Consider the following 25,613-nt stretch of genomic DNA (forward strand, 5'->3'; position numbering starts at 1 on the left):
TCGAGTGTTAGAGAGGCCATGCAAACTGGCAAAGAGTTAATGTTATACATGCAGTGATCAAATATTTAAGGCCTTCTCCCCCCCCCCCCAAGGTGTTTGCAATTTCAGCAGGAAAACCTCTTTCTTTCTTTTTTAATCAGATCTCCAGTCCAACTTTTAGACCGTTCAATCTACGCACACACACACACCCCCCCCCTCCACTCCTTTCTTTCTCCTGCTCTCTCTCTCTCTCTTTTTTTGTCTTTTGCCAAAGCCACAGTCAATATAAAATTACTGAAACCACAGACTGAGGAGAGTTTCAGGGGGGAAAATCCACATTTTGAAAACATATGCATTTCCAGTTCCTCTTTTGTTCTGTTATTAAAAGCAGCGCTTTGCGCCGATCACAGAGGGGATGCCTCCGCCCAAAGTACCTCAGCGCACGTCTGGCCCGTCACGCGAGGCCCTGCTAGCTGTAAACAACCTGACAGGAGCGCCGTGGCCAAATCACACACACACACACACACACACACACACACACACACGCACACACGCGAACAGAGAAAAAAACAAAGACCTGATCAAACCTTTTCGCTCTCTCTTTTTTATTGCAGGAGAGTCAACAATCGGGGCCGTTGCGCCGCCCGTTTCCGGAGCGCGAGTTTGAATTGGGCTACGACATGATGTTACGGTTCACACACACGTTATGCGAGGTTGCTACCAGTCGACACAGAAGACAGCATGTCACACATATGTACAACTTCAATCATTATTATTATTATTATTTTTTTAAACTAACCTAAAGGGATTTGCACTAATAAAAAAATATACTGTAGAGGGCAGATGCAAATTTTTTCCCCCGCTTTTGAAAGGTCCACACGCTAAAGAGTACTGTTTGGTTACAAAGGAACAGCCGCTGCCCTCTTGGCACGTCGATCGCACCGCTGGATTCATCCTCCTGTTTTGCAATGAGCGTCCCGCAGAGATAAACGTCGGCCGGAGACGCGGAGACACCCCGCGTCGTCCCTCCAGTTCCCTCCAGCTGGCGGGATCCTGTCCGACGTGGCTCCAAGAGGTTGCGGCGCTGCCTCTTTTTTTTTCACAGTGAGATGGTTCCGCTTCAGTGCTACGCTAACGCAAGTCCTTCTATGGTCTATTAAAAAAAAACAAAAAAACAAAAAAACAAACAAACAACTGATAAATAGCTGTCAAAGTGCCCCAGGTGGAGAGAACATACATGCAACACCTGTATGGCTTTCGTTTATCCTGAAATGTCAAGTCAGGGAAGTGGCGGAGGGGCGGGGGGGGGAGAAAGAAAGTGACACGGAAGCGTCAGTTCACTGCAGTAGAAGAAAAGTCAGCGGGGGCCTGGATCCACATCTGCAGCCAAACACACAAGCATCGCAGCTAAAATTGGTTGGTTTTAACTATTATTGTTTTAACGTGGCTTTATATTTAGGCCAGATGTCAGGACGGGCAGCCCTCTGTCCTGGTTCTCTTTACCCCGTAATTATCTTTACAACGGGAGGCGAGCAGGCAAAGAGGACACACGCTGCACCACTTGTGCTTTTTGTCTGGTCTGGAGGAGCGCTTTTCAAGCCCCCCCGCTCCCAAAATATCAGGAGAGGCCTCGCGTCCCGAAGATGTGGTCAAACTGGCTGAGGATGAGCTCCACCGCCTGGTTCTGGTAGACCATGTTCACGGCCATGTTGCCGTTGTCCCGCTCGGGGCGCATCAGCGTGGGTCCGAACACGATGCCGATGTTTTGGGTGGTCATCCGGTTGGCGTCGGAGCGCTCCAACACTCTGTACAGAACACACACACACACACACACACACACACACACACACACACACACACACACACACACACACACACACAGCAATAAAGATGGAGAAACATCTCGACCGCCGGTTTAGAAGACCAGAAAGCTTTTGCATTGAAGCCGAATTCTGAAAATCTGGCACATCCACCGTGAGAAGCTCCAAACCGAAGCGCTTTTCAGACGGTCTCTGTGTTTTGCAATCGGCCGGTGTCCTGCGGCGCTGGCGAAAGCAGGAAACTACCGCCGCGGACTTCCCCCCCTGAAGCCCCAGAAGAAGATGAAGAGGAAACACGGGGTGTATTTTTGCACGAAAAAAAGAAGAACACAAAGGCTTTCGGAGGGGATGTTTTCCTCCCGGCTCGGGCAGGAGTTTGGCTCCAGCAGGAATCCTGGAGCCGCGGCTACCTGGCTCAGCGAGCGGCAGAACATCTGATTGTGAATGTTCTCAGATGGACGGGTCGTCCAATCACCTTCACCGTTTATTTTCATACGGAGGGTGTGGGCCCCCACCCTGCCTTCTCCAAACACGGTCTACAGGCCCTCCACACGTGACGCGACTGCATCAGCCCGGGGAAGGGTTCCGCCTGGCGTGCCAGGTTATCTAAGGATAGTCGTGTTGCTTCATCCACACATCTCAGCAGCCGCGTGATGGATTGCCTGAAATTAAAGGTCTCGGGATGATGTATCGCAAGGACAGTTGTGGCTTTTCGGTGAAATTTCTAAACAGCTCTGGGATGGATTGCCGTGGCATTTGGCACATGGTGAGAAAGGATTGTAATAACTTGTAATAATTCATACGTAAACACCGAGGATCGCTGCGGCCGGGGGGAGGGTAGGGGTGTGGGGGGGGGGCGTCGCCTTCTTGTGCGAAGATTCCCCTCGCGGCCGCAGACTCGTACATTTGTTTCGCATCAAGTGGCGAACGGTGGCGTTGCCCAAACTCGGGGCTCTGAGCGCGTAACACAAAACGGCGTGACGGGAGTGCGCTAGCGCGTTCAGCGCTAGCTTGGCTGGGGACGCGGCGCTCGCTCCCGTGTCGCAGACACTCTGACGAACTCGCTGAGCTGGGTTCCGCGCCGCCACTCGAACATCTTCCCCGCATGCGAGGTGCTGCAACCCCCGCCACCTACAGCGGTGCGCTGCTGTGTGTGAGTGATTGGGAGGGGGGGGGCGGGGGGACTCGGGAATGGATCGAAGCCACAGCATGAGGCATTCTTCTAAAAATGCCATTCCCACCAAGCCGCAGAGGCAGCCAGCAATTGCTCAAAACTTCCACATTAAAAGGAGGGAGGAGGGGAGGTGGTGGGGGGCGGGGGGGGGAGAAAGAGCGAGTGAGAGAGAGGAAAGGGAAGAGGGAAAAGGGAGGGAGAGAGGGTGAAGAAAAAAAAGAGAAAGAAAAGAGAGAGGGAGAGAGAGGGAGAGAGAGAGAGGTTCCAGTGGTGGCGGCGGCGGTGTCGGTATGCCTTCCAGCAGACAAACCACAGGGCTCCCATGGGACCTTCGAGGCAGGGACGAGAGCAAAGGAGGGCGGGAGGGGGGGGGGGGCAGAGTGAGGAGGGGGGGGGGGGGCGTTGGAAGTGGAGGGACATGGGGTGGGGCTGGGGCTGGGGGGGGGATTTGGGAAGGGACAGAGGGAGGAAGAAGAGGAAAGGATCACGTGTAATAGGGAAGGACGGAAACAAACATGGGAGGCAGGAAGAAAAGGAGGGAGGAGGGAGGGAGGAGGGGGAAGGAGCGGCGGTCGAGGTAAAACTGAGGGAAAGACACAAAGTTGACAAATTCGTGGAGCCCACCACCACACCCTGGCGTGAGCACGGCCCCTCGAAAAACACAGCGCGCTAGCCGTCGCTACGCAGAAACCATAGGTGGTAAAACACACACACACACACACACGCACACGTGCGCACGCACGCACGCACACACACTTTACGAATCCGTAAAGAAAAAAAGAAAAAGGGAACTGACTCTGAGAATGTTCTACACCATTCATCTCCATCCAGCCTTTTCATCTTCACAGGGACCCAAAGTTAAACAGTGTGACTGCGGAATGGAGCCAAACTTACAATGGCCCGACATTTAGAAAAAAAAAAATCCTGACAATAACGAGGAAACGGCCCCCTCTTGTGGTCGTCTTCTTTTTCTGTCGGCCGCATCTGACTCAACCCGTCATTTTTTCTTCTTCTCCTTCTTCTTCTCTTCTGTGAAGGGGCCTCGGGAGCCCGACTGCCCCCCCCCCCCTCCACCCTCGCGCTTCCACCCGCGGCGCCCCCACTCACCGTCTGAGATGGCGACATATGAACTGCAGCGTGTCGTGGTTGGGAGGAGGCATGCTGAGCACCAGACACTTGAGCCGGTCCACCTTGTCCATGAAGTCCGTCATCTCTGCGTGGGGGAGGGGGGGGGAGAGAGAGAAGGTTCAGAGATACACGTCAGTCCGACGCGGCGCGCAGAGAAGCCTGATTCGCAGAGTGCGAGCGCAATCAAAAAAAAAAAAAAAAAAAAAAAAAAAAAACCCGGATCTAATCTGATTTAGATGAGAGCGATTCCCACTTATCGACACCGTTGTGTGAGGAACCCGAACGGGGATGATCCAATTGGATTAGGGCTCGCAGTCGAATAAGGAACGCTATATTGAGACAGCTGTCGCTGTTGACGGCTATGCTTTGATTATCTGTTATTTTAATTCATGCGCAGCTCTGCTTCCCTGTGTAATTTCATTTAAAGAGGCAGATGATCTCAGTTAATGATAAAACATCTGCGCCTCATGCATATTTATTGATAAGGGAGAATTAAAACGAAGAAAAAAGAAAAAAAAAGAAGCTCAGTCTTGTTCTTCATCTTAATTATCGATGGTTTATTCTCAACACAAGACAAGATTAACAATGTAAATCAGTGAACTGAACCATCAGTAAATGGTGAACCAGAGCCCGGGGTGGCGGGAAAATGAAGTTTTCACCGTTTATTTTAAGCCGACCCGACATTAATGTCCTGCAGTCCTTAAAATGTCCGACTTGCGAGCCAAATTTGTCCCCCCGCCCCCCTGACCAAAATACTCCCCGGGAAGTACACAATAACATAATGGCGCTATTTCAATTACAGGCCGATTGTTGGCGAGTTCTCTGTTCTGTGTCAGTTAAGCACATTTTAAAAGAGGCCAACCAAAAAAAAAGAAAAAAGAAAAAAAGGCAGAGTTCTGCAAGCGGCTTTAAATATAAGATGCAGCGGCGCGTCGCAGTCGAGGTGGGGAAGTTGTAGGTCAGCGCGCCACAAACTGACACACACTTGGTTTTGAGTGTTTTCACGGCATCTGTCGACACGAGGGAGGGGGGCGGGGGAGGGGGGAGGAAAAAAAAATTGACACCAGCCTCTGCCTTTAAATAATGGTGTCAGGACTCGGGATATGATTGAAGCGCAGCTCAGCTTTAAGGGGAAACATCCCTTTCATTCAGCGCGACTCAATAAATTTCACTTTAGTCAACGTGTAATTATTCCTCTTTCCCCCCCCTGGAAGCTATTTTCTTTTTGGGCAGCATCATTTTTGTTTTACCCTGCCCATATATCTCTCATAATTGACTCATGCATATGTGTATATTTAGCATAGCGCGACGTCTTTGAGGGGAGGAAACGAGCGAGGAATACTCAAAATTCTATAACGAAGAAAAAGCACTTCGACCGCAGCGAGACAGAATGCAAAGCAGAGGGAAACGGGGGGGGGAATGAACTCTTTGACTCTCCTGGTCTGGACTGAAGACGGTCCAAGTTGGAATCCTTCACAGTAAAAGCACATCAGGGGCTAATAATTAGGGCCTAGTACAGGGGTGGGCAAACTCTTTGACTGGTGGGCCACAATGGGTTCTAAAACTTGACAGAGGGGCCGGGGGGGAAAGCAGATGGATGCAGTGTTTTGGTGACCCGCCTCATAGGAGGAAAATACAGTATATCGTGTGATACATGTAAACATGTGCTTTAATGTCTATTGAAAATGAACCGTTACAAATAAAATGTCTTTGAAGGCCCTATTTAGCTCTTTATTGAAATGACTCTTAAACCCTGAAGACATTGATGAAATACAGCTATTAAATTACTTATGACTTATGATTATTATAATTTCTTCAAGTTTTGCGGCCGGATTGAAAATCTTAATGGGCCACATATGGGCCCCTAGCCTTAGGTTGCCCACGCCTGGCCTAGTATGAACTGTAGTGCTAAATCCACCTTTACTCTTTTCTGCAACAGTATGTCTCACTTATTGAAAATTAAATGAAAAAAAAATCATGAAATATATTTGTCCAAAATGTATTTTCATTTAAGTTAAAAAAAAAGAAGCTTTTCTCAAAAGTGTTTCACTGCTTTTGTCATATTGAGCCGACCAAGCACAACCCATTGATTACATGTTTAACCACATATGTACAAATAAGGGCAAGAGGAACTGTTAGGCGGGGGGTTGAAGCCGGCTACTCACTGACTGTCTCCACAATGTCCGTGAAGAAGCCGAAGGGCACCAGGGGCTCTGGGAGCTCGCGAAAGAACAGTTTCAAAGCCCCCGTGATGACGTGAATGTCCTCCCAATCGCTGGCGTCCAAATTCAGCTTTTCTTCTGCGACGCCGGGGAGGAGGGTGGGGGGTGGAGGGAGGATAAGAAGAGAGGAGGAGAGAAGGAGAAGAGGGGGGAAATCCAGTCAGACAAGAAGTCGGAGGATGTGCACAAGAAGGAAGTGGCGGTGTGAAAATGAGAACGGACTTAAAGAGAAGAAGAAGAAGAAGCATTAAAGTGAAACACAAGTGCTGGCGGCTGCAGGAGAGAGATAGAAATGGCCGGTTCACACACGAGCACACAAAAAGCGCGCTTTTCTCTTAAACAGCCAGGCCTGACAAATTGCTTCCGGAGCGGTTTCAGCGGCTTTAAGTGGCTTTAATTCGGAGGGAAGACGGCGAAGTGAGAGACGTTAAGTCAGCTAGGGCGAGCGGGCTGCTGCTGCTCCGTTTCACCCACTTGGTGGCAGCCACACACTGAGAAGAACACAACGCTGTACAACCTGCGGTGCGTTATTACATCAGAAAACATAAAGCCGAGCAACACGCACGCAAGGCAAAGCGGCGGCACAAACAGCGAGCGACCGAGCTGCTGCTCGGCTCCTCGTGATTCAGCGAGTGGGCCTCACACACAGACACACGAATACGGCACGTGACAAAAATAAATAAATAATTAAAAAAAAAAAAGAGCGGGAAAGTACGGAAGCGCATTGCTGCCACACTAGAAACAAAAAGGGCCCAGTATCACGTAACGTCAAACTTTCGCGTTTTTACGTGATGATTTTCCTGTAATAACGCGATAGTTTGTCAATTTTACGTGATCATTTTCATGTTATAATGTGAAATTATCGCAAAAATAACGTGATAACAGAGCCCTGTTTTTTTTTTCTTTCTCTAGTGTGGCAGCAATGCGCTTCCGTAGGAAAGAACAACGCGTGAAAGCGGAATTTTCTTTGGTTTGTTTTTTTTGTTTTTCCAGCCAGCCTGAGAACTACCTTGCACCAAATCCGCGGGGAACATGTAACGGCCGTCAGTGGTCACAGCTCGCTCTGTAGGAAGCAACAGTTTGCACTCAGGTGGTCACTCATGAGGTGGTGGTGGTGGGGACAGTTCATGTGTGTTTGCATGTATCAAACAATTAATAATGGGACTGAAACAACATGAGACGATGAAGTCTTTTCCATTCAGAGACAAACAATGATTGGTGCCGGCTGTCCTGACGGAGGGCACAGTCAGGCTCCCTTCATCCTCACCGTGATTCACCAGGAAGCGAAGTTTCTGAATCACTGCCAGGTTCCCCGACACCCGGTAGATGCCGTCAGTCTCCAGGCCTGCAAACACGTCACACAACAGTTGTTCTTTTTACTTGGAAAAATCTTGCCTGGTGTGTCAGTCTACAGATTGGAACATTTATAAATCTAAAAAAAAACAACAACAACAACAACCCCACATTCTGAATGTGTTATCTGATCCTCAGTTGCGATTTGTACACCTGATTTAACACCTGAAGCTAGTGTTTCTACCCAGAAGTAGTTCCAGCAGCAGTTTTGGTGACACAGCACCACCTGCTGGCCCTGCACCGCAATTTATTTGGTTGACTGCCCGGCACCGTCTCGATAACAACAAGTCCGTTGCTTGGCTTCTCTCACTTCTCTTTTCGCATACTCCTACTTCTTTGGTCTCTTTGGCCCAGGCCCCATCATTGGATGGAGGGAGCTGGCAGGAGGTGTTGATGTCGGCGTGTGAAGTGCTGCCATAAACTGAGGCCACTTCTGGAGCACTGTGACACGCAACCAAAGCTACATACGGTCTGGTTGCAGGCCAGTCAGGGGGCAATGCGTCCATGGCAGGGGGGAAAATCTCTCCATCACGGAGTAAATAAATCAAATAATAAATATACAATGTTAACTAGAATAATGAAACTCCTTTTAATCCTACAGTCACGAGAAGTCAGTAATTGATGTGTTGCTCTGTAACAGCATGACATGCAATTTACAGGCAGATTTTTTTTTTAAAATTATTATACTATGCTACAACTGGCCACTTGTTTGCACAAAATTGTGTTTGTCTAAAATACATTTTTTTCTATGCAAATGCGCACGTCTATAAATCCATGCAAAAAATATCCAAGTCAGAATCTCTCTCAATTAGTAGTATAATCTGGTATTAGTATAGTGACAACAAATATATGAATACATCCATATATTTCTTCTTCACATAAAGCCTCATGCTGGTGGTTGTGTTGTCATTTTAGCTTCAGGTGATTTCCGCACACAATTTTCTTCCATCAGCAAATTCCCCCACAAAGAAAAAGCCTCTGAGAAACTTTAACCCTTGTTTTTTTTTTCTAAGGTCTAATAATGTATTAATAATGATTAAAAAAAAAAAATAATTGTAATAGTTTGTGCTCTAAGAAGTGAATGGTTCAACCTTGATCCTTATTTACATGAAAAATACAACTCTGTCCTTAATGTTTGTTTGCCCAAGCCTGCATTTGAAAAAAAAAAAAAAAAAATCAAAACCCACTAGAAATATTTAATTCATCTAAAGCTGTATTTTTTAAAGCCTCTGATCAAAAAAAACTTTTTCTCCCAGGTGTATTAAATATTTATTTACAGCATTGTTTCTAAACACTCCCCAAACAACTCCCATTTTCTCCCATTTAGATCTCCCTGGCTGGCTGGCAGCTGTCACCACTTCTTCTACATCAAGCAATCAAAAACAGTTTGGGTCAGTCTTTTTTTTTTTTTTTTTTTTTTGTCGTTGCATGATTTATGTCACAGGCTGAGCAGCGTGAGGCGAGCAGCTACTGTATATATATTTTTTTCTTCCTGGTGGTTTCTTCCAGAGCGTTCTGTAGCGGAGCGGCGGATCTCATTACCTCTCCTCTCCACCGCCTCGGTGCAAAGTCTGACGAAGCGAGGGACGGTGCTCTTCTCCCTCTCGCACAGCATCTCCAAGCGACAGCCAAACACCTGATCTGAGGGGCCATGACAGTGGGGAACACACACACACACACACACACACACACACACACACACACACACACACACACACACACACACACACACACACACACACACACACACACACACACACACTGATTTTTAGGTCTGTTTAGAGGCATTTTCTTTCGTGCCAAGACATGATGTAAGCGCTTGGGGCTCATATTAATCCAGTGATAAATTTACTGTTTATTATGGATGAAACCCTCACGCTCCCAGCAGAGATGAGGAGAGGGGGGGGGGGGGAGTTTACCCTTGATGATGCAACACAAGCTATCAACTGTACTGTATAAAGACTATAGGGGGCAGGGAGATCAATGCGAGCCTTTACAGTACACTTCAATGCCTCTGGTGGATCTGAGCGTCTTTCACTGGGACTGTGGTGAACTTACTGAAGCAATGTCACAAAAAATGAATGAGTCTGATGCAGGGCCTTAAAGGCGGCGCTTTAAAAGCACTGTCATCAAGTTGATTTAATTCTGCATACCTACATCCTCTGCTGCAATGGAAGAAAGTACGCCTCCTAGTGGATAAGGGTGTCTTAGAGACGAACTAACGTGAGCAGCTTTGCCACAGCATTACTTAGGAATTAAAATGGTTGTATAACCTAGGCCTTGGGCTTTTTTTTTTAAATATAAAAAACACAAATGTATAATGTATAGAAATGTATATCCATCTGTCAGTATGTAGGTGTATGAAAGCTGAGCAAGGAATTTATTTTACCAATGAGAACCACTCGGTTCTCGCAGTAGCGCTCCGCCACTGTGTGACGCTTTCAGGGGACACAACAAATGCAGCTACTGCTGGTGTGTCAAGGCTTTCTGTCGAGCCAGCAGTGTTTAGCAATGCCAGAGGCTCGGGCCATTATGAAAAATTCACACAGCCATAGTTATACATAGTTAAAGATAAAGGCCAGGTTAAAAGCTTCTTCCTTCAAGGAAGCAAAATCCTCTCGGAGCTGTAAAAAGAGTGTACGTGTGGAATGTTTTGTTCAAATTGTTGAGTTGCTGTATTACCCCAGGAGATCTGAGGAGTCCTTTTAAATAGATAATATATACAACATCCAAGGATTGAGTCGAACTGCAGCTGGTTGTAAGAAGCAGCCAAGACACCAGAGAAATACTGCAGGTGTTTATGTTTTAGGAGATATGAGTTGAATTATTTTAAATTTAAAATATAGGAATTTAATGTAGGTTTGGTTTTAGAAAAAAAAAGTTTTATAAAATGTATTTTATTTAGTTAGCTTTACTAATAGTCATAAAATGAATGATGTTGGCTAACCATCAAAGAAAAAAAGGAGTTGCTGAGAGGAGGTTTTAAAAAACTGCAAAAGCATCACTTTGTATCATCACTGGTCTACAGGCTCACCTGTCACATTTGTTAAGCTGACTTTCTCATGGAATATAGAAAAAGACAAAACAGCAAACCATGGTTTCACGCTTAAGGGAACATCCATAAAAAAAATAAAATGTTTTGATAGTGGTGTAATCAGCAGACAAGCGCTGCAAAAACCTTCATCATTTGGGGAGAAACTCTCACTAAACACGTGAGGCGGATTGCGATGCGCGCTCGCTCGCTTTGGGACGCGGCGTTGCTGCGGGATGAATGCTGGAAGTTTCCCGCCAGCCGTCGCAACTGAGATGCGGCTGCACGGAAAATTCCGAAATAGATTTAGCTTCCCGCAACAGAAGTCTGCCCGAGGGTCGACGCTTCAGGAGTGCGGCGCAAAAGATTGCGAAATTTGTCAGCGAGAGCGAAAAGAAGGAAGACACTTCAAAAGGGAATCCCACCTTTAATGAGGCCTTTCTCCTGCAGCGCCTGCAGCGGAGGCCTCTTCAGCATCAGCTTCTTCAGCCGCGTCTTCACCCGCTTCCGCTCCGTGTTCTCCAGGTTGGACGACGAGCGGGGGACTGCAGGGGGAGCACGGAGGGAAGCGGGGGGAGAGAAGGAGGAGGAGAAGGAGGAGGTGGTCAGTGCGGGGCGGGAGAGCAGGTGAGCCGGAATGGTGGTGAGGACGAAGAGCGGAAGGGCCGGCCGGCGGCGGAGGTGCGACAGGACGGACGGGGGGATGATCTGCCACGGCGGCCGCGTGAAAATGTAAGAGGGCTGGACGGAGGAGAGGATGGAGGAGAGGATGGAGGGGTGAGGGAAGCCTGTGTAGGAAGTTTAGAGAAAGAGTGATGATGACGATGGCGATGGCGATGGAACCAAAGGGCCGTGAGACAACTGATGGTGGGGGTGTTGGGTGGCGGGTGGGGCCTCGTGATGTCATGTGGCTGCGGTGGGAGGCGGAGGTCGGGGACGCAGGAGGCCGCAGGAGACTCGGACTTACGAGACGTTCGCCGGTCGTCCTCGTCTCCGCTGTGCTCCAGCATCTCCACGCTGCCCGCTCGCCTCAGGGAATACAGGAGCACGTTGTCCAGAGGGTTTTCCCGGTCCTGCGAGGCGGGGAAAGAGGGAAGAGAGGATTGGACGGAAAATGTTTGCAGGGAAAAAAAAATACAGTGAGGGATGAAAAACAACAATTTGCAGTGGAACCATTATTCCACTTTTGCCCGGTTTGGAGTTTGGATGCTGAGAAGCTTGGAGCTTTGGTTTAAATGGTTTCTGCCAAATTTGGAATTTGGAAATTCATTATGCTAAATCAATATCAAGAGCCCCAAACATGTCCTTGGTAGGACAAATTTAAAATTGTTGGCTTTTGAAAGCAAGGAAAGAGGGAGAACCACTATCTTTTCTTGTGAGTCAATTGGACGTGTTTAACAAGGTAAGCACCTGTAATACTACAATGACAAATCTGAAAAAGTATCAATAAAAATTCCTTCAATGATGATACATTTAAATCTTATTTTGCATTCATTCATCCATCCATTTTCAATGAACTCAGGGTTGCGGGGGTCTGCTGGTGCCCATCCCAGCTGTCATAGGGCGAAGGCAGGGTGACACCCTGGACAAGTCGCCACTTCATCGCACTTCATCTTATTTAGTAAGTCACGAAGTTCAAAGTACAGAGGAATCATGTGGAAACGGACATTAACATTGTATTTGTATTTGCACGTGTGTGCATGTTATGCTACTGACCAGCCTGTCGATGACGTTCTGGATGGTGTTGAACCACTCCCTGATCAGAGAGTCCGTCTCCGACTGCAGCAGAAACTCGTTTCCAGTCACAGTTCTCAGCTGCAACACACACACACACACACACACACACACACACACACACACACACACACACACACACACACACACACGCACGCATTAACTAAACATATGACACTGGATTAATCTGTCATCAGCTCCATACTTCACCTTCCTCTTCCTGACTGGTTCAGCTTCACACTCTCACTTCTCTCACTGACCTTTCATGGCGACAATCCAAGTTTGTTTGAAACACTGGTGGAGCCTTTTTTTTTTTTTTTTTTTTTACAATTCGCAAAGGGACCCCTGTCAATGACACAGCACGTCCAGGGCTGAGACGATGCAGCTGCAGTTGCCTGCCCAGCAACCGCAATTGTACAGTCAGGCTGAGTGGGGACTGGATACAAACTTAGCTACTTTGTTACAAACTTTTTAGATACTCTGGTTGCATACTGCGTCAGTGACAGGGCTGCCCTGCCACGGTTACTAGTCAATAAATCCTAAAAAATGCCTTTAAAGGGATTATTTTAAGGTATAAAAACTATATATTGTTGATTCTAATGCAATTATACATACAGTAAATATATATATATATATATATATATATATATATATATATATATATATATGTATATATATGTATATATATATATATATAATAATATGTGTGTATATATATGTATGTATACAGAGATATATATACATACAAACACACAAACACGCATACATATATATGTATATATATATATATATGTATATATATATATATATATATATATATATATATATATATATATATATATATATATATATATATATATATATATATATATATATATATATATATATATATATATATATGTACATACACACTTATACACATATACTGTACATATATGTATATAAGATGTTTTTTTTCTTTCCATTTCTGCAGCAATTTATCTGTCTGTCACCTTGAAGACGTTCTTCTTGCTGGACAGCTCATTGGCCCAGTGAAGCTGTGCGCCCCTTAGATCCACGCTGCTCTCAGGGCGACTGTTTCCTGGTTTCTGTTTAAAGAAAGAAAAAAATAATTAAAAAAAAACCCTTCCTTTTCTACATGTGCTCTGCATAAGCTTTCATTGTTTCCTGCACACGACGGCGTGACTCCTCAACCTTCAAAGAGACGTGAGCAGCGCGTTGTATATTTCTGTGCAACACTAAAGGTGGATCTGAAGGAAAAAAAATCAATTCTCCAGAAAAATTGGCCGGTGCACTTTAAAATGACTCACAAGGCCTGCATGTTGCAATAACATAAATTTTCCCTGTGTCAGAATCTCACTTTTATTTATTTTTTTCACAATGGGAAAAAAGACAGCTTTTTGCCTTTGACAATCTAACACTGACCCAGCTGGAGGGTGTCTGCGATTTGGGATCTTTAAAGAAAACCAGACTGTTCCCGACCAGGACAACCCAGGAAGGGCTCCAATTCTTCCTGTAGGAAAAAAAAAACAAACACCACATGTGAAACGGCAGGACGGATTTTGAAATGTGCCTTTTTCTGTGTGTTCAATGGACGCTGCCAGCGAGCTTCACCTCAGCTTCCTGCCGCCTTCTGCAATCTTGGTCTTGTTCAGGAGCCCGGCTTTCTCCAGCTCCTGGCGGCACAACATCACATCAGGAGGTTTTAACATTCCCCCCCCCACCCCAAACTCCGAGCACCGGTGCGGTCGCTAATAATACCGCGGAGAGCAGCCGCGGCATCTCCTCCTCGCGTGAGGAGATGCTGAAAGGTTACTGGGAGAGAAAAGCAGAATGCTATTCCTCTGAGCAATGTGCCGCATCCTGAGCAAAACCCATTTAACTCCGCTGTTGCGTCATTTTTAAGGAAAAAAAAAAAAGAAGGAGGGGAAAAAAAACAGGAGGAGAGCTGCTCTGAGATCTCCCACTGCGGCGTGGCCCCGTTTAAGGTGCACGAAAATAGACTTAATAACAGAGAGGTTAGGGAAGTATATAAAGTAGTGCATATCAGGACGGTGGGGGACCGAGACGAGAGCTGCTGAGGCCTCCACGTCCAAGAGCCAAACGGTCACTATTGATTTTGTTCAACTTTTACGCCACAGCTGTGGAAAGATGTCGTAAAATAATTTTTACACTGCTCGCTGTGGGTCTGTGGCAGCGTTTCTCAACTGCTGGGTGGCGGCCCAAAAGTGGGCCGCAGAGCAGTTTCAATTCAATTCAATTCAATTCAATTCAATAAAATTCAATAATTAAATTCAATAATTTCAATCACTTATTTATTAAACTTGACAGAAAGTGAGCTAGCGTTTGTATTTTTGTGGAATGAATGTGAGTGCTGTGGAGTAAATTTGGGTCACGACTTCGTGATAAGTTAAAAATGTGGGTCCTGAGACTCCACCAGTTGAGAACCACTGGTCTACGGTAAAGTATTGACTGTAAAATATACATGTGTATGTGTATATATATTATACCCCGCAGGCAACCTGAGTTGGAAATGTTGCAAGACCTGTAAAAATAAAACCAAATCCGGCCAGCGACAGTCGAACGTTCACTCCTCTATGTTATAAAAAGAGTCGGAGGGAAAAAAAACCAACAAAAAAGCAGAAGGAGGCTGCTGGTGCTGGTTTAGTGCGCTGCGGCGCGAGCGTGCTCACGGTCGCCCGTGTGCTTCCGTTAGTGTTTTCCGCGTATCTGCGCGCTGCACGGAACAAACGCGAAAAGGTCGCGGCGGCTCTCACCGGAGTGCAGCCATCGCTGTCGGGGGAGCTCTCAGGAGACGGAGGCTCCACCACGATGTTGGTCACGTTCACCGAGAGCTCTCTGCACTGCTCGCTCTGCTGAAAGCCGGGGAGAGAGGGAACATTACTGGCTGGCTTTTATACATTCTCTGAGACTCTATTTTGGTCTCCGCTAAAAACACACGGGAAGATTGTGCCCGAGCGTACCTTGCCGTTCTCCGGCAGGAACATGGACTGGGAGTGGCAGAGATGCAGCTTGGTGTCATGCAGGGCTCGGTGGGCCTGGCCGTCGCCACTGCCCAGCGCAATGGTGCTCAGGGTGTCGGAGGAGGCGGCGCGCTGCATGCTCTTCACGGGTTGCGAGACGTTTCATTCCGGTGGGAGAGAAGAGACACACAAGGGGAATGGGGGAGTCAGGGATTACAGACGGGAAAACTAAACACGAGAGTTGACGCCACCGCTCCTGCCTGGCGGACCAACACGAGCGGCGTACAACGCAACCCACAACGAACAGGCAACGCAAAGGTCAGAACCTCTCAAGACGAAGCGTCAAGTCCCTCGTCCGGTCCGTAGCAGTAGCGTTTCTTTTTTTTCTTTTTTTTTTACATTTCACTTTGCATTTCAAATTCAGTTCACCCAAATTAGCATGCAAAACTTGCGCTAGCGATCACACTCAGATGCCAAAACTCGCACACTGTCCAATTACATGATCATATCATCCAGGGAGAAGCAAAAACTCATCGACCTTAAAGAGGGTTGAGCAAACTTTTTGACTGCTGGGCCACTGTGGGTTCTAAAATTTGACAGAGGGGTCGGAGCAGGAGCAGATGAATGGAGTGTTTTGATGACCCACCTCACAGGAGGAAAAAACTATGTTTGAGGAATATGTAGAAAAATTTTAATGTCAATTGAAAATGAACAAAAGCAAAGTTACAACGAAATCAGTGTCTTTGAAGCCCCTACGGTATTTAGCTCTTTATTGAAATGACTCTTAAAACATTGAAAAATGAATTGATGAAATACAGCTATATATATATATATATGTATATATATATATATATATATATATATATATATATATATATATATATATATATATACATATATATATATATATATGTATATATACACATGTATATATATATATATATATACATATATATATACATATGACTTGTTGCTATTAATGTCATTCCTTTAAATTCAGCAGGCCGGATTAAAACGTTTAACGGGCCGCATATGGCCCCCGGGCTGTAGTTTGCCCATGCCTGGTCAAAGCAGTGGGCATATATGACTGAAAGGTTCAATAATATACTTATTTTCAGATGTTAATTTTCCATTCCAAGCTCCAGTGGTGCAGCCCGAGCAGCATGAGCGCATATTCAGCACTCTGTTTACAGCCTCCTGTTAAAGCCTGTGGGTTGAACTTCCTGCAGAAACAGTTTTTTTTGTTGCACCTTCGTGGTTTGGGAGGTAAGAAAGCGTCGAGCACACACTCACTGAAACGCAGAGCAAGAAAAAGAAGAAGAAGAAGTAAAAGCTGAACTTTTCTGATGTCAGTTTGTTGACAACAAAATTAGAGAGTGTGACACGCATCACTGAATGCCAGCGGACTTCTCAGACGTGTTGCTAAATGCTAATGCTACGGTACAATAACGGCGCTAGCAGTTTATCTGGGTCTCAACTGTGTCGGAGTGTGTAACACACTTTCTGCTGTCTCCAGTCTGGATGAAATACTGTAGTTTTTACAATTCTGCATCATGATTAATTTGAATAATTCCAATATTCAAATAAACTTCCCCATACAAGTGAGCGCTGTACGCTAACAAAGACTTTCCGTTCTTCTTAACCAGTTACCAATACCGTTTTTGATTTTGCGGTGGATTTCCCCGCCCTACGGGCGCAAGCCAAAGTAATCTCTTAAGAAAAATGCAGTTACACAACTTCTCTCACAAACTAACAATCATAAGTGAGTGCATTTCCCAGCCCCGTGACCCACTTCCAACCCCGGGACTCAGTATTCCTGCTATGTTGCCATTTTTCTTTTTTCATGCAAGGCGGATTAGCACTAACAGCCAAATCTGCTCCTTTGCTGAGAGGAGGCCTTTTAAAAATGGCTCTAAAGCGAGCGCACCCACACCCCGCTGTGATGCAACGTGTTGCAGTAACAACTGCTTGGGTAATAGCCATTCTCTCTACACCGTGAATTGCTATTTCACCACCTTAATATGCATAAACGCTGATCTCCCAGAATCCAAAGAGCATAGCTGGCACTACGCTAATGTATTCTACAGTAATACAGTGGAGATGCAGTTTTTGCAAATCTAAAGACTCCAGTTCGTTGCTTATCATGAGGAAAAGAATTGTCGGAGGCCCTTGAAGTTGCTGATAAAACACTTTGGATGAGCATCCCGGACGGGAGGAGCGAGCAAACAGCACGGTGGAAGAACGGGAAGGCAATGACAATGACGGTGACTCATAGATGCTTATGTGCAGTTAATGGCTGCGGCCGTAACTGCGCAAAGCCAAAGTGTCACACAGCACCTCCAGAGTGGTGCGCAAGTGGCAAAGCGTGCATCGGCATCGCTTCCACGTGTGCGTCTCACGGCGGGAGAGAAAAGGTGAAATTCAAGGTGAAAAGCAGCTGCTGTGAAAATGCAGCAGGTGGATTTTTCTCTCTTTCTTTCTTTTTTTTTACCTGTTTCATCTTCCAGCCATCGTCAGGCCTCTGGTGGCTCCCAAAGTGGAAATCAGGTGACAGCTAATGAGAGGACAGAGAGCGAGAGGATGTAGGAAGACAAAGAGGGGGAGACAAAGACAGGAAACACACATGAACACGTTTTATCTTTATAATAGCGAGTCTTGAATTACCCTGAAAAAAAAAGGGAAGTATTTTTTTTTTTTTTTAAACTAATGACTGAACAATGCAGCGCACAGCGTGAAGGTGAGAGAAAGAAAAACGGGAACCGGGGGTCACTTTTCAGAGCAGAGGTCTGAAGGTCTGAAAGTGTGTTTCAGTTAGGATCGACCGCGAAAGGTCCCCGACACCGAAACTCTCTTCTAACCGTCAGCACCGCGCACATCCTGCCGGCTTCAATCGCTCTTTGATTCATCACAATGCCGCGGAGCTACACACACACACACACCTTCACGCACGCACACACACACACACACACACACACACACACACACACACACACACACACACACACACACACACACACACGCGCACACAAGGACACAACCCATATTACAGGTGTGACTCCGGTAAAAAAAAGCTGCCCAACGCCGACTGAATCCCGCCGGTGGAAAACCTGCTCTGACAAAGCTAGACGCAACTCTGCAGCAATGGCAGGACAACAGGAAGTAAGGAAGTAAGGAAGGACTTACAGTAAAAGTGCTCATTCTCACTGGTCAACCCGCTAGGGGCCGACGTCTGAGAGTTATCCCTGCCCTGCCGCGGTCTTCAGCGCGAGAGCCGCCTGCCACTCCGTTGCCACGCGAGTGCAGAGCCGCCCGACCATTCATCTGCCTCCGTGCTGCCCCAACACTTCCTCATTCTAGAGGGAAGCTCGCCTTATCAGCGCCGAGTTCATTTTTTCACAGCCAGCGCTCGAAATAATAATCGCACTCGAGCTTCTGCCGACAGGGAAGTGTCGACCACAGGCCGACAGGTTTCCGTGTGTTCGTTTTTTGTTTTGTTTTTTTTACCGGTCGGCAGGCAAAGAGCAGGAGGGCGCACGTTGAAGCCACGCCGCGCACACTCCATCATTGAAATCTAAAATCACTAGTTGGTCTTGTTTTTAATGTTGACTTGTCACAGAGGACGGCAGCACTGCCGCAGACACATCTGGGAGAAGCTGGGCCACTGAGGAGTCATAGATAGATAGACAGATAGATAGATAGATACCGTACACACACACACACACACACACACACACACACACACACACACACACACACACACACACACACACACACACACATAGTGCAGAAGTCTTTGTGGATAAAGTGCTGTTTCTAATGGGGCGTATTTGCATTTTGTGCAACTACTATATATTCTATCTCTATTTGTTTGCTCTATTTATGCAGGTTTTTCCAATATATCATATTATATTTCCAACAGAAATCCAATTGAGTCAGCATAAAGCTCATATGGACAATTGAACTAAGCGATTTCAATGAGTAAAAGTTGATATTGTGGGTTTGGTTGCAAGGAGGAAGCAAAAAAAATACGAAAACCAAAAACGAAAAAGGACGGGAAGTCGCCGTCAGAACTCAGACTTATAATTCGACAGCTTCGATAAACACTTCCCACCAGCGTGAGTCCTTGCTGACACTTTGATGGCATCCGCAGCTGTTCACAGCATTCAGAAACCACTGAGCCAGTGAGAACAGCATTTGCATGAAAGGGACACGCAGCAGAAGCACTTAGGCGATGGTGGCTCAAACAATCAAGAGACAATTAATCCAGATAATTCACTCTTCATATCACATTACATTATGAGGACAGACTAGATTTAAAATTGTGACCCTACTGTGACCCCATTGGGAAATTTGTTTTTGGTCTCAGTGGTTTGGTGATAAACCCCCCCACTCCTCCAAAAAAAGCTGACAACACAATGACCGAATTGACAAAGCCAAGTTGAAAAGGAAGTTGCACAGCTGCGTTCAGGATATTGAAGGTTGAGATAAGAGTTTTGCATAGAGACAACCTCATTTCAGTCGTCTACCTCACTTCCTGTTTGATTTTGCCATTTATTTCCACGAGTATCAGGCCACGCTTCGCACATCCTGCCTGTCCATTGTTCTTCCGTCTGATTTCACTCGCGCAGTTGTCATTTCTCGTCTCAACACCGTGTTCCTTTGTTCACAGTGGTTTCAAGTATTTTCTTGTTCATCCAACGCTGTGAACACGTGGCCTGAAACTGTGAAAATGCGCGCTCAGTAAGAAATGTAAACAGTTAAGGTTTCGAAATTTGTTACTCGCTAAATAGCATTAGCATTAGCACCAAAGCTTTGTATAGTCAATCAGAGATGCAAGTTAGATGGTTAACTATTAGCATTATTAGTTAGCTGGTTGTTAGCTGTGTACTTCAGTTAGCTAGTCGTTAGCTGTGCACTTTTGTTGCTGTTGGTTTTGACGACAAATGAGAGAAAATTGTATTAACAGTAACGACTTTTGCTGAGTTTGGAACTTCTCCAGTTTCTACAACCTTAGGAACTTTATTGAGCATTTCAGGAACAATGGACCACCAACTTCAGTTCTTCCTTAGCTCCTCGTCTGAGGCAGGTGTTTTGACAGTTCCATAGAAACCAATTTAATGTGGGTGCGTTCTATTCGGCGATTGGTTGAACTGATTGCGACTATATTGCCTGAAATGAATTATTGGTTTTTGTCCTATTTTGTAATAATAAAACTGGACCTGGCTTCCACAATGATTCCAGCCTACATTGCAAAATCTACATATAACCTAAATATAAGATCTCAAAAACGAAAAGTCAAATCAAAGTCAAGTGAATTAAAAAGTTATTGCTATCAGTAAATGTCCCCTTTGTATTCTATCTAAATAGGTGATGAAATCACAGGATGGCCCGCTGACAACAACAGTGCATTATTGGGGTTTGCTGAAGTGAAACGTTGAGGGTTAATACTGTCTACACCATTGAGTTCACACCCGGGACAATCCCTCATGCGGCGTGCACTCTGCATTATACAGTATCAGTGTCGAGCTTCCTGCTGCTAGATCGTGTCGCTCGGAACCAAGAGTGACAAATGTGGGTCAACAAAGGCGTCTTGCGCTGACTTGACAGGGGGGCTGCCGCCGCTTTGATCCTGCGGGTCGTTTTTTTTTTTTGATGAGCTACATTAAATTTGAAAAAGTGACGCAACGCTGATGCAAGGCAAAACAGAGATGCAAGATGCGTATCTCAATCACGGCCCGACTCGGCCTTGAGACGCTCCAGCGCGCAGTCGAGGGCGTGGGGGAACGGACAGACGCGCGTCGGCCCTCACGTCTCAACCGGCAGAGGCATCAGAGAGCGTAAACACGTGGAGGTGTGACCGGGAGGTCAGCGCGGCTGCAGAGAAGGTTCACCAAGTGGTTCGAATTTGGCAGCGTTTGCAGTTCCCGCCTTTCCCTCCGCGCGGCTCTAATGGCTCCTGCTCATCTGCATCAGATCTAGATTCATTACCTTGCTGTTACCCTCAGGGATTAGCCCCACAAAAACTGAGTTCCAGAGGGCGGCTGTGCCCCGGGGCAGTTAATACATCAATAAATGCATAAATAAGTAGGTCAGCTAGCTGGTCCATAACCAGCAGAAGAGCTACAAAGATGTAATCCTCTTTTTAATTTTAGCCCTGTCGCAGTGTTTCCTTTCGGCCATAATCTAGGACGCAGTCCTACACCAGACCCTGTGACCATGTACTCTGACGTGTGACCCCAAATAACCTTTATCAAGAAATCAGTGACTCCAGAGCTATAAAATGACAGAGACTACCAGTTAGTAGTGACCATCGAATCACCGAAGTTGTGAAATGTTCTAGTGTCAATTAACTAGGCTAAAGTAAGCTAGTAGTAGAACATTTCCTTAACAACATCAGTTGTCAATAATCAACAATTAAAGTTGAGTTTTTTTACTCACCCTGCGTGTCATTCCGTTTCCAGCCTCTGGAAGCTGCAGCGCCAGACAGTTGGTTTCCTTTGGTGATGTCTGTGCTGGACTGGCCTGTCACAGAAGCACAAGAAATGTTTGGAAAAGCTGCAAAATCACATAGTGGCTGAATCTAGAAGAGAGTCAATAGAAGATGATGGCGATTAATTTAAATTCAGTTTGAAATCATGTACAAAAAGTTTGAAATTGATCTTATTTTAACTAACAAAGTATGCATACATAAAAAACGTTTGAATATTGTTTTATTCTTTTATGGCAGAATATGAAAGCAAAAGCTTAAACTAGTGATAAAAGCTTCTGTGCTGGGTTCTAACATTAGGTAGACTTCCTTTGACATGGATGTGTGATCATTTTTGTGTACTTCCCTCCATGGGCTTTTTTCCAATGTGGCCACAGGTCAAAGATCAAAGAATAAATTCCAAATAATACAAGTTTTACTATTTTATTCCCGCTACACCCAAACATTCTATCCTTTCAGAATAAATGTCCAGCGGGACCATCTTCTCCAAACCATCGTGCTACCTTGGTGGGGGTCCGTCCGCGGGCCCGTCTAGGAGGCTTCCAGGACCTCTCCTTGGTGACGCTGTTGACATAGTAGCTCCTCCCAGTGGACGGGTCAGAGTATTGCTCCCAAAGGTCAATGACCTGGAGAGGCTGCTGACCGGCGGTGGCAGGGCAGGGCGGCTCCGTCTGAGACAGACGCTTCTCTGGCTGCATTTCGGTGTAAAGCGGGGAGTCCTGCCAGGACAGCTGGGCCAGGTACGACTCTGTCGGCACCTTGGGAGGAAAAATTTAATAAAAGGTGAAAATGTGGAATTGGAAAGAAGAACAAGAGGCGAACGGGTGACAATGAGAAAATGGCTTTTAAGAGCAGACTGAAATACATTTTTCTCTCAGTGCAATAAATAAATGCCCCACCTGCTGCCATAGAACAACGTGCAGGATGTGTAGGATTACATTCAGAGCTTATAGGAAGTGTGCTAGAGGGGAATGAGGAGAGCAGCTACGAGCTCCAGTCAATCTAAAAGATGTGAGCGAACGGCCATCACCACTTCCAAGAAATTTAACTGAGACATAATTCACTAACTGGGTCTGAATCTAACTGATTGAGCGGCTGCCTGGTTGATCCATGTTGCGTAACAAACGCACGGCGTTTTCGGATAATGGCCGGCAGAGCGTGGTGTGTGTGTGTGTGTGTGTGTGTGTGTGTCTGTGTGTGCTCGGGTGGCACATGTCAATGGATTTTTAATGGATTTACTCCACGCCAGATATGAATCTGAAGCTCACCTCCCACAGAACACAGACGATGGCCGGCGACACGTGCGGATTATATTTTCATTTTATCAACCGTCACTAAATGGAAGCTCGACGGCCTTCCGACGGCTACACACCCTATGTGTATGGGCCAGGAGTCCCGTGTCAGCCGTCTTACAATGGTTTCCACTATGTATATATATACATATATATATATATATATATATATATATATATATATATATATATATATAATGCTTTCAAATCCACTCCATAATCTTAGAAAGCCTCCGAACAGCCTTGCTCCAAAAGATCTGACTTTTACTCAGGCAACACTAAGGCTCTGTTCACACTTTGGTTAGGCACAGCCTCTGGGTTGCCTGAGTTCGCAGACAACACGTGCTTCTCAGCTCAGAGTGGTCATACTGAAAACATTCTGCATCCACACCGCATTCGCAATGGTTTCTGTCCGTTTCTATTTGGTTTCTCTGAGGTTTAGTTTACCACGTGTATCCGTCAAGTAAACTGTATTATCTGTGTATTTACGTGCATATGCGCGTGCATGTGTTATTTTTGCATTAGTAATACTAGCCTTGTGAGTCCCGAAAACTTTACACCATACTTTTACATTTTGGCAGCCCTCTTTGCTTCCAAGCAAACAAGCGAGAGAAAGAGTCAAACTGATATTAAATCTTATTTTGAATGACGTAGGTGCCCAAAGACCTGTGGGCGGGTTGACGGCAAAAACTAAAGCGTTTAGTAGCCGTAAGTCTTCTGACCCTAAATGAAAAGATTTTACTCCAAAGGGACGAGGATTTTCATTAGAAGTTTGTAATCGCCACGTCGGACCCATGCGAGGGTGAGGATGTTTATTCAACGTTTGAGTAAAAGGAGACAATGCGAGCGAGTGTAATAATCCCGCTTACGAGCATTAAAGGCTCAAGGAAACAACAGAACCGAACCTCAGACGCAGACAGAGAGAGACAGAGACCGAGAGCTCTGAGGCCAAACAAAACACCACACAAAAAAAAGTTTTTAGGCCACAGCGTCAGAAGTGACAGGTGGTCGACTGGTGCAAAAAAATAATAAAAAACAATCCTTAAACAGGAAATGAGGCGGGCTTAAAGGAGCTGCCCTCAGTGACGAAAGCATAACCTTCCCATTTGTCTTGTAGTGGCAGCGCCTTGTGTAACCCAGCGTGATGTAATCCAGGGAGACTCGGACGTCACTGCGCCGCTAAATTGATTGCTGCTTTTTGGTGCAGGGTGGCGGCGGGGTGGGGGAGGGGTGGTGTCGGGGTGGGGGAGATTATTATAGTTAACTACGGACCAGGATCAAGTACGTGGCTACGCTCAGCCCGTCCGCTAGGATCGCAAGCCTGGACCGGTGGTCCTTCCTCCACCTTCCACACCACCTGCTCGTCATCAGCCTTTCATTCACACCACAGTATCACCTCCTCTCCAGTCTCTTTAGCACCTGCTGGGTCGCCCCTCGGCACATACTGGTGATTCAGCATTCTGGCCCATTTCTGACTTCTTCAGTCAGTCCTGTCTAATGTTATGCTGCTGTCATTAGAAGCAGCCTTGCAGCTATAACATCACTTCTCCAGGAGTCTCCTTTTCATTGGAAAAATCAATACTGTTTTATAATTGATGTATGTGATACCCATATCACATAACAGTGACTATTCTTTTTTTGAAATAATAATAATCTTTCGTTCACATTTTTTGCAGTGATTGGGACAAATAAAATCAGACTATGAATGTTTGAGGTAAAAATTGGCTGTCAGAAGAACATGCACATTCATCTATTTTTCACAGCAGTGGAACAACTAATGACAATCAGGTGCAATGTACACTACAGAGTCTGTGCTATGTTATTTACCCAGAATTATGAGCTCTGAACATTAGCGTAGACGTTTTGTTTAGTCTTTGCCGCCATTTGTGAAGGGAGTCAGTCTCACAATGTCAAGATTTCTCTTTTTCATGGAAATCTGTCGGCAATGAATAATTGGATTTGTACCATGCTTTTCTAGGTACTCAAAGCGCTCACATTAGCTGCGTTTCCATTACAGTTTTTCGCAAAATAAAAGCGATATTTCCAAAATTTCGACAAAGTACAATTGCGATTTGCGGGTGTTTCCGTTGAATGGTGTGAAGCGCATAAGTCGAAAAATGCTTCTACGAGATTTACGAGAATTATGTTTGTCTTTGTTTGTTTACGTTTGTTTGCTGTGAACAATGGTTACTAACATTTTCTCTTTGATTACGGTACTTGCAAAAAAATAATCTGTCTCCTCTGTCCAAACACAACGCGCCATTTTTACTTGAAGTGAACTGATCATGTGACTCCTGTAAATCACGTCCGCGTACCTTTTTCAATGCATATTTAGGTTTTGATTGGGCTGACTGGCGGTTGTCAATCTGCACCAAGCCGACCCCTCCGACCACAACCGCAACACTTTCT

The 25,613-nt window shown here is 45.8% G+C and overlaps 1 protein-coding gene across 5 annotated transcripts in view; it reads right to left on the minus strand.

Annotated features, from left to right (window-relative positions):
- Window positions 1-839: 839 nt before the first annotated feature.
- The window catches only part of arhgap9 (Rho GTPase activating protein 9), a 40,767-nt gene continuing 15,993 nt past the window's right edge, over window positions 840-25,613 (minus strand). For 2 of the 5 annotated variants that reach the window (XM_076025275.1, XM_076025276.1), the window contains 17 exons: window positions 22,416-22,670; window positions 21,864-21,947; window positions 17,917-17,979; window positions 15,426-15,566; window positions 15,219-15,317; window positions 14,056-14,117; window positions 13,867-13,954; window positions 13,434-13,529; window positions 12,424-12,522; window positions 11,675-11,780; window positions 11,133-11,252; window positions 9,219-9,317; window positions 7,591-7,668; window positions 7,333-7,386; window positions 6,267-6,401; window positions 4,081-4,186; window positions 840-1,784 (listed from right to left, as the gene is read on the minus strand). In XM_076025275.1, the coding sequence (XP_075881390.1) occupies window positions 1,598-1,784; window positions 4,081-4,186; window positions 6,267-6,401; window positions 7,333-7,386; window positions 7,591-7,668; window positions 9,219-9,317; window positions 11,133-11,252; window positions 11,675-11,780; window positions 12,424-12,522; window positions 13,434-13,529; window positions 13,867-13,954; window positions 14,056-14,117; window positions 15,219-15,317; window positions 15,426-15,566; window positions 17,917-17,979; window positions 21,864-21,947; window positions 22,416-22,670 (1,872 nt within the window). In that variant the 3' untranslated portion in view covers window positions 840-1,597. The remainder of the gene's footprint in view (window positions 1,785-4,080; window positions 4,187-6,266; window positions 6,402-7,332; window positions 7,387-7,590; window positions 7,669-9,218; window positions 9,318-11,132; window positions 11,253-11,674; window positions 11,781-12,423; window positions 12,523-13,433; window positions 13,530-13,866; window positions 13,955-14,055; window positions 14,118-15,218; window positions 15,318-15,425; window positions 15,567-17,916; window positions 17,980-21,863; window positions 21,948-22,415; window positions 22,671-25,613) is intronic. The other 3 variants (XM_076025277.1, XM_076025278.1, XM_076025279.1) reach the window with 3 other exon arrangements.

This window comes from Nelusetta ayraudi, unplaced genomic scaffold (genome assembly GCF_046127955.1).
Source record: "Nelusetta ayraudi isolate G7.1 ecotype Tasmania unplaced genomic scaffold, CSIRO-AGI_Nayr_v1 ptg000017l, whole genome shotgun sequence".
Classification (NCBI taxonomy): Eukaryota; Metazoa; Chordata; class Actinopteri; order Tetraodontiformes; family Monacanthidae; genus Nelusetta; species Nelusetta ayraudi.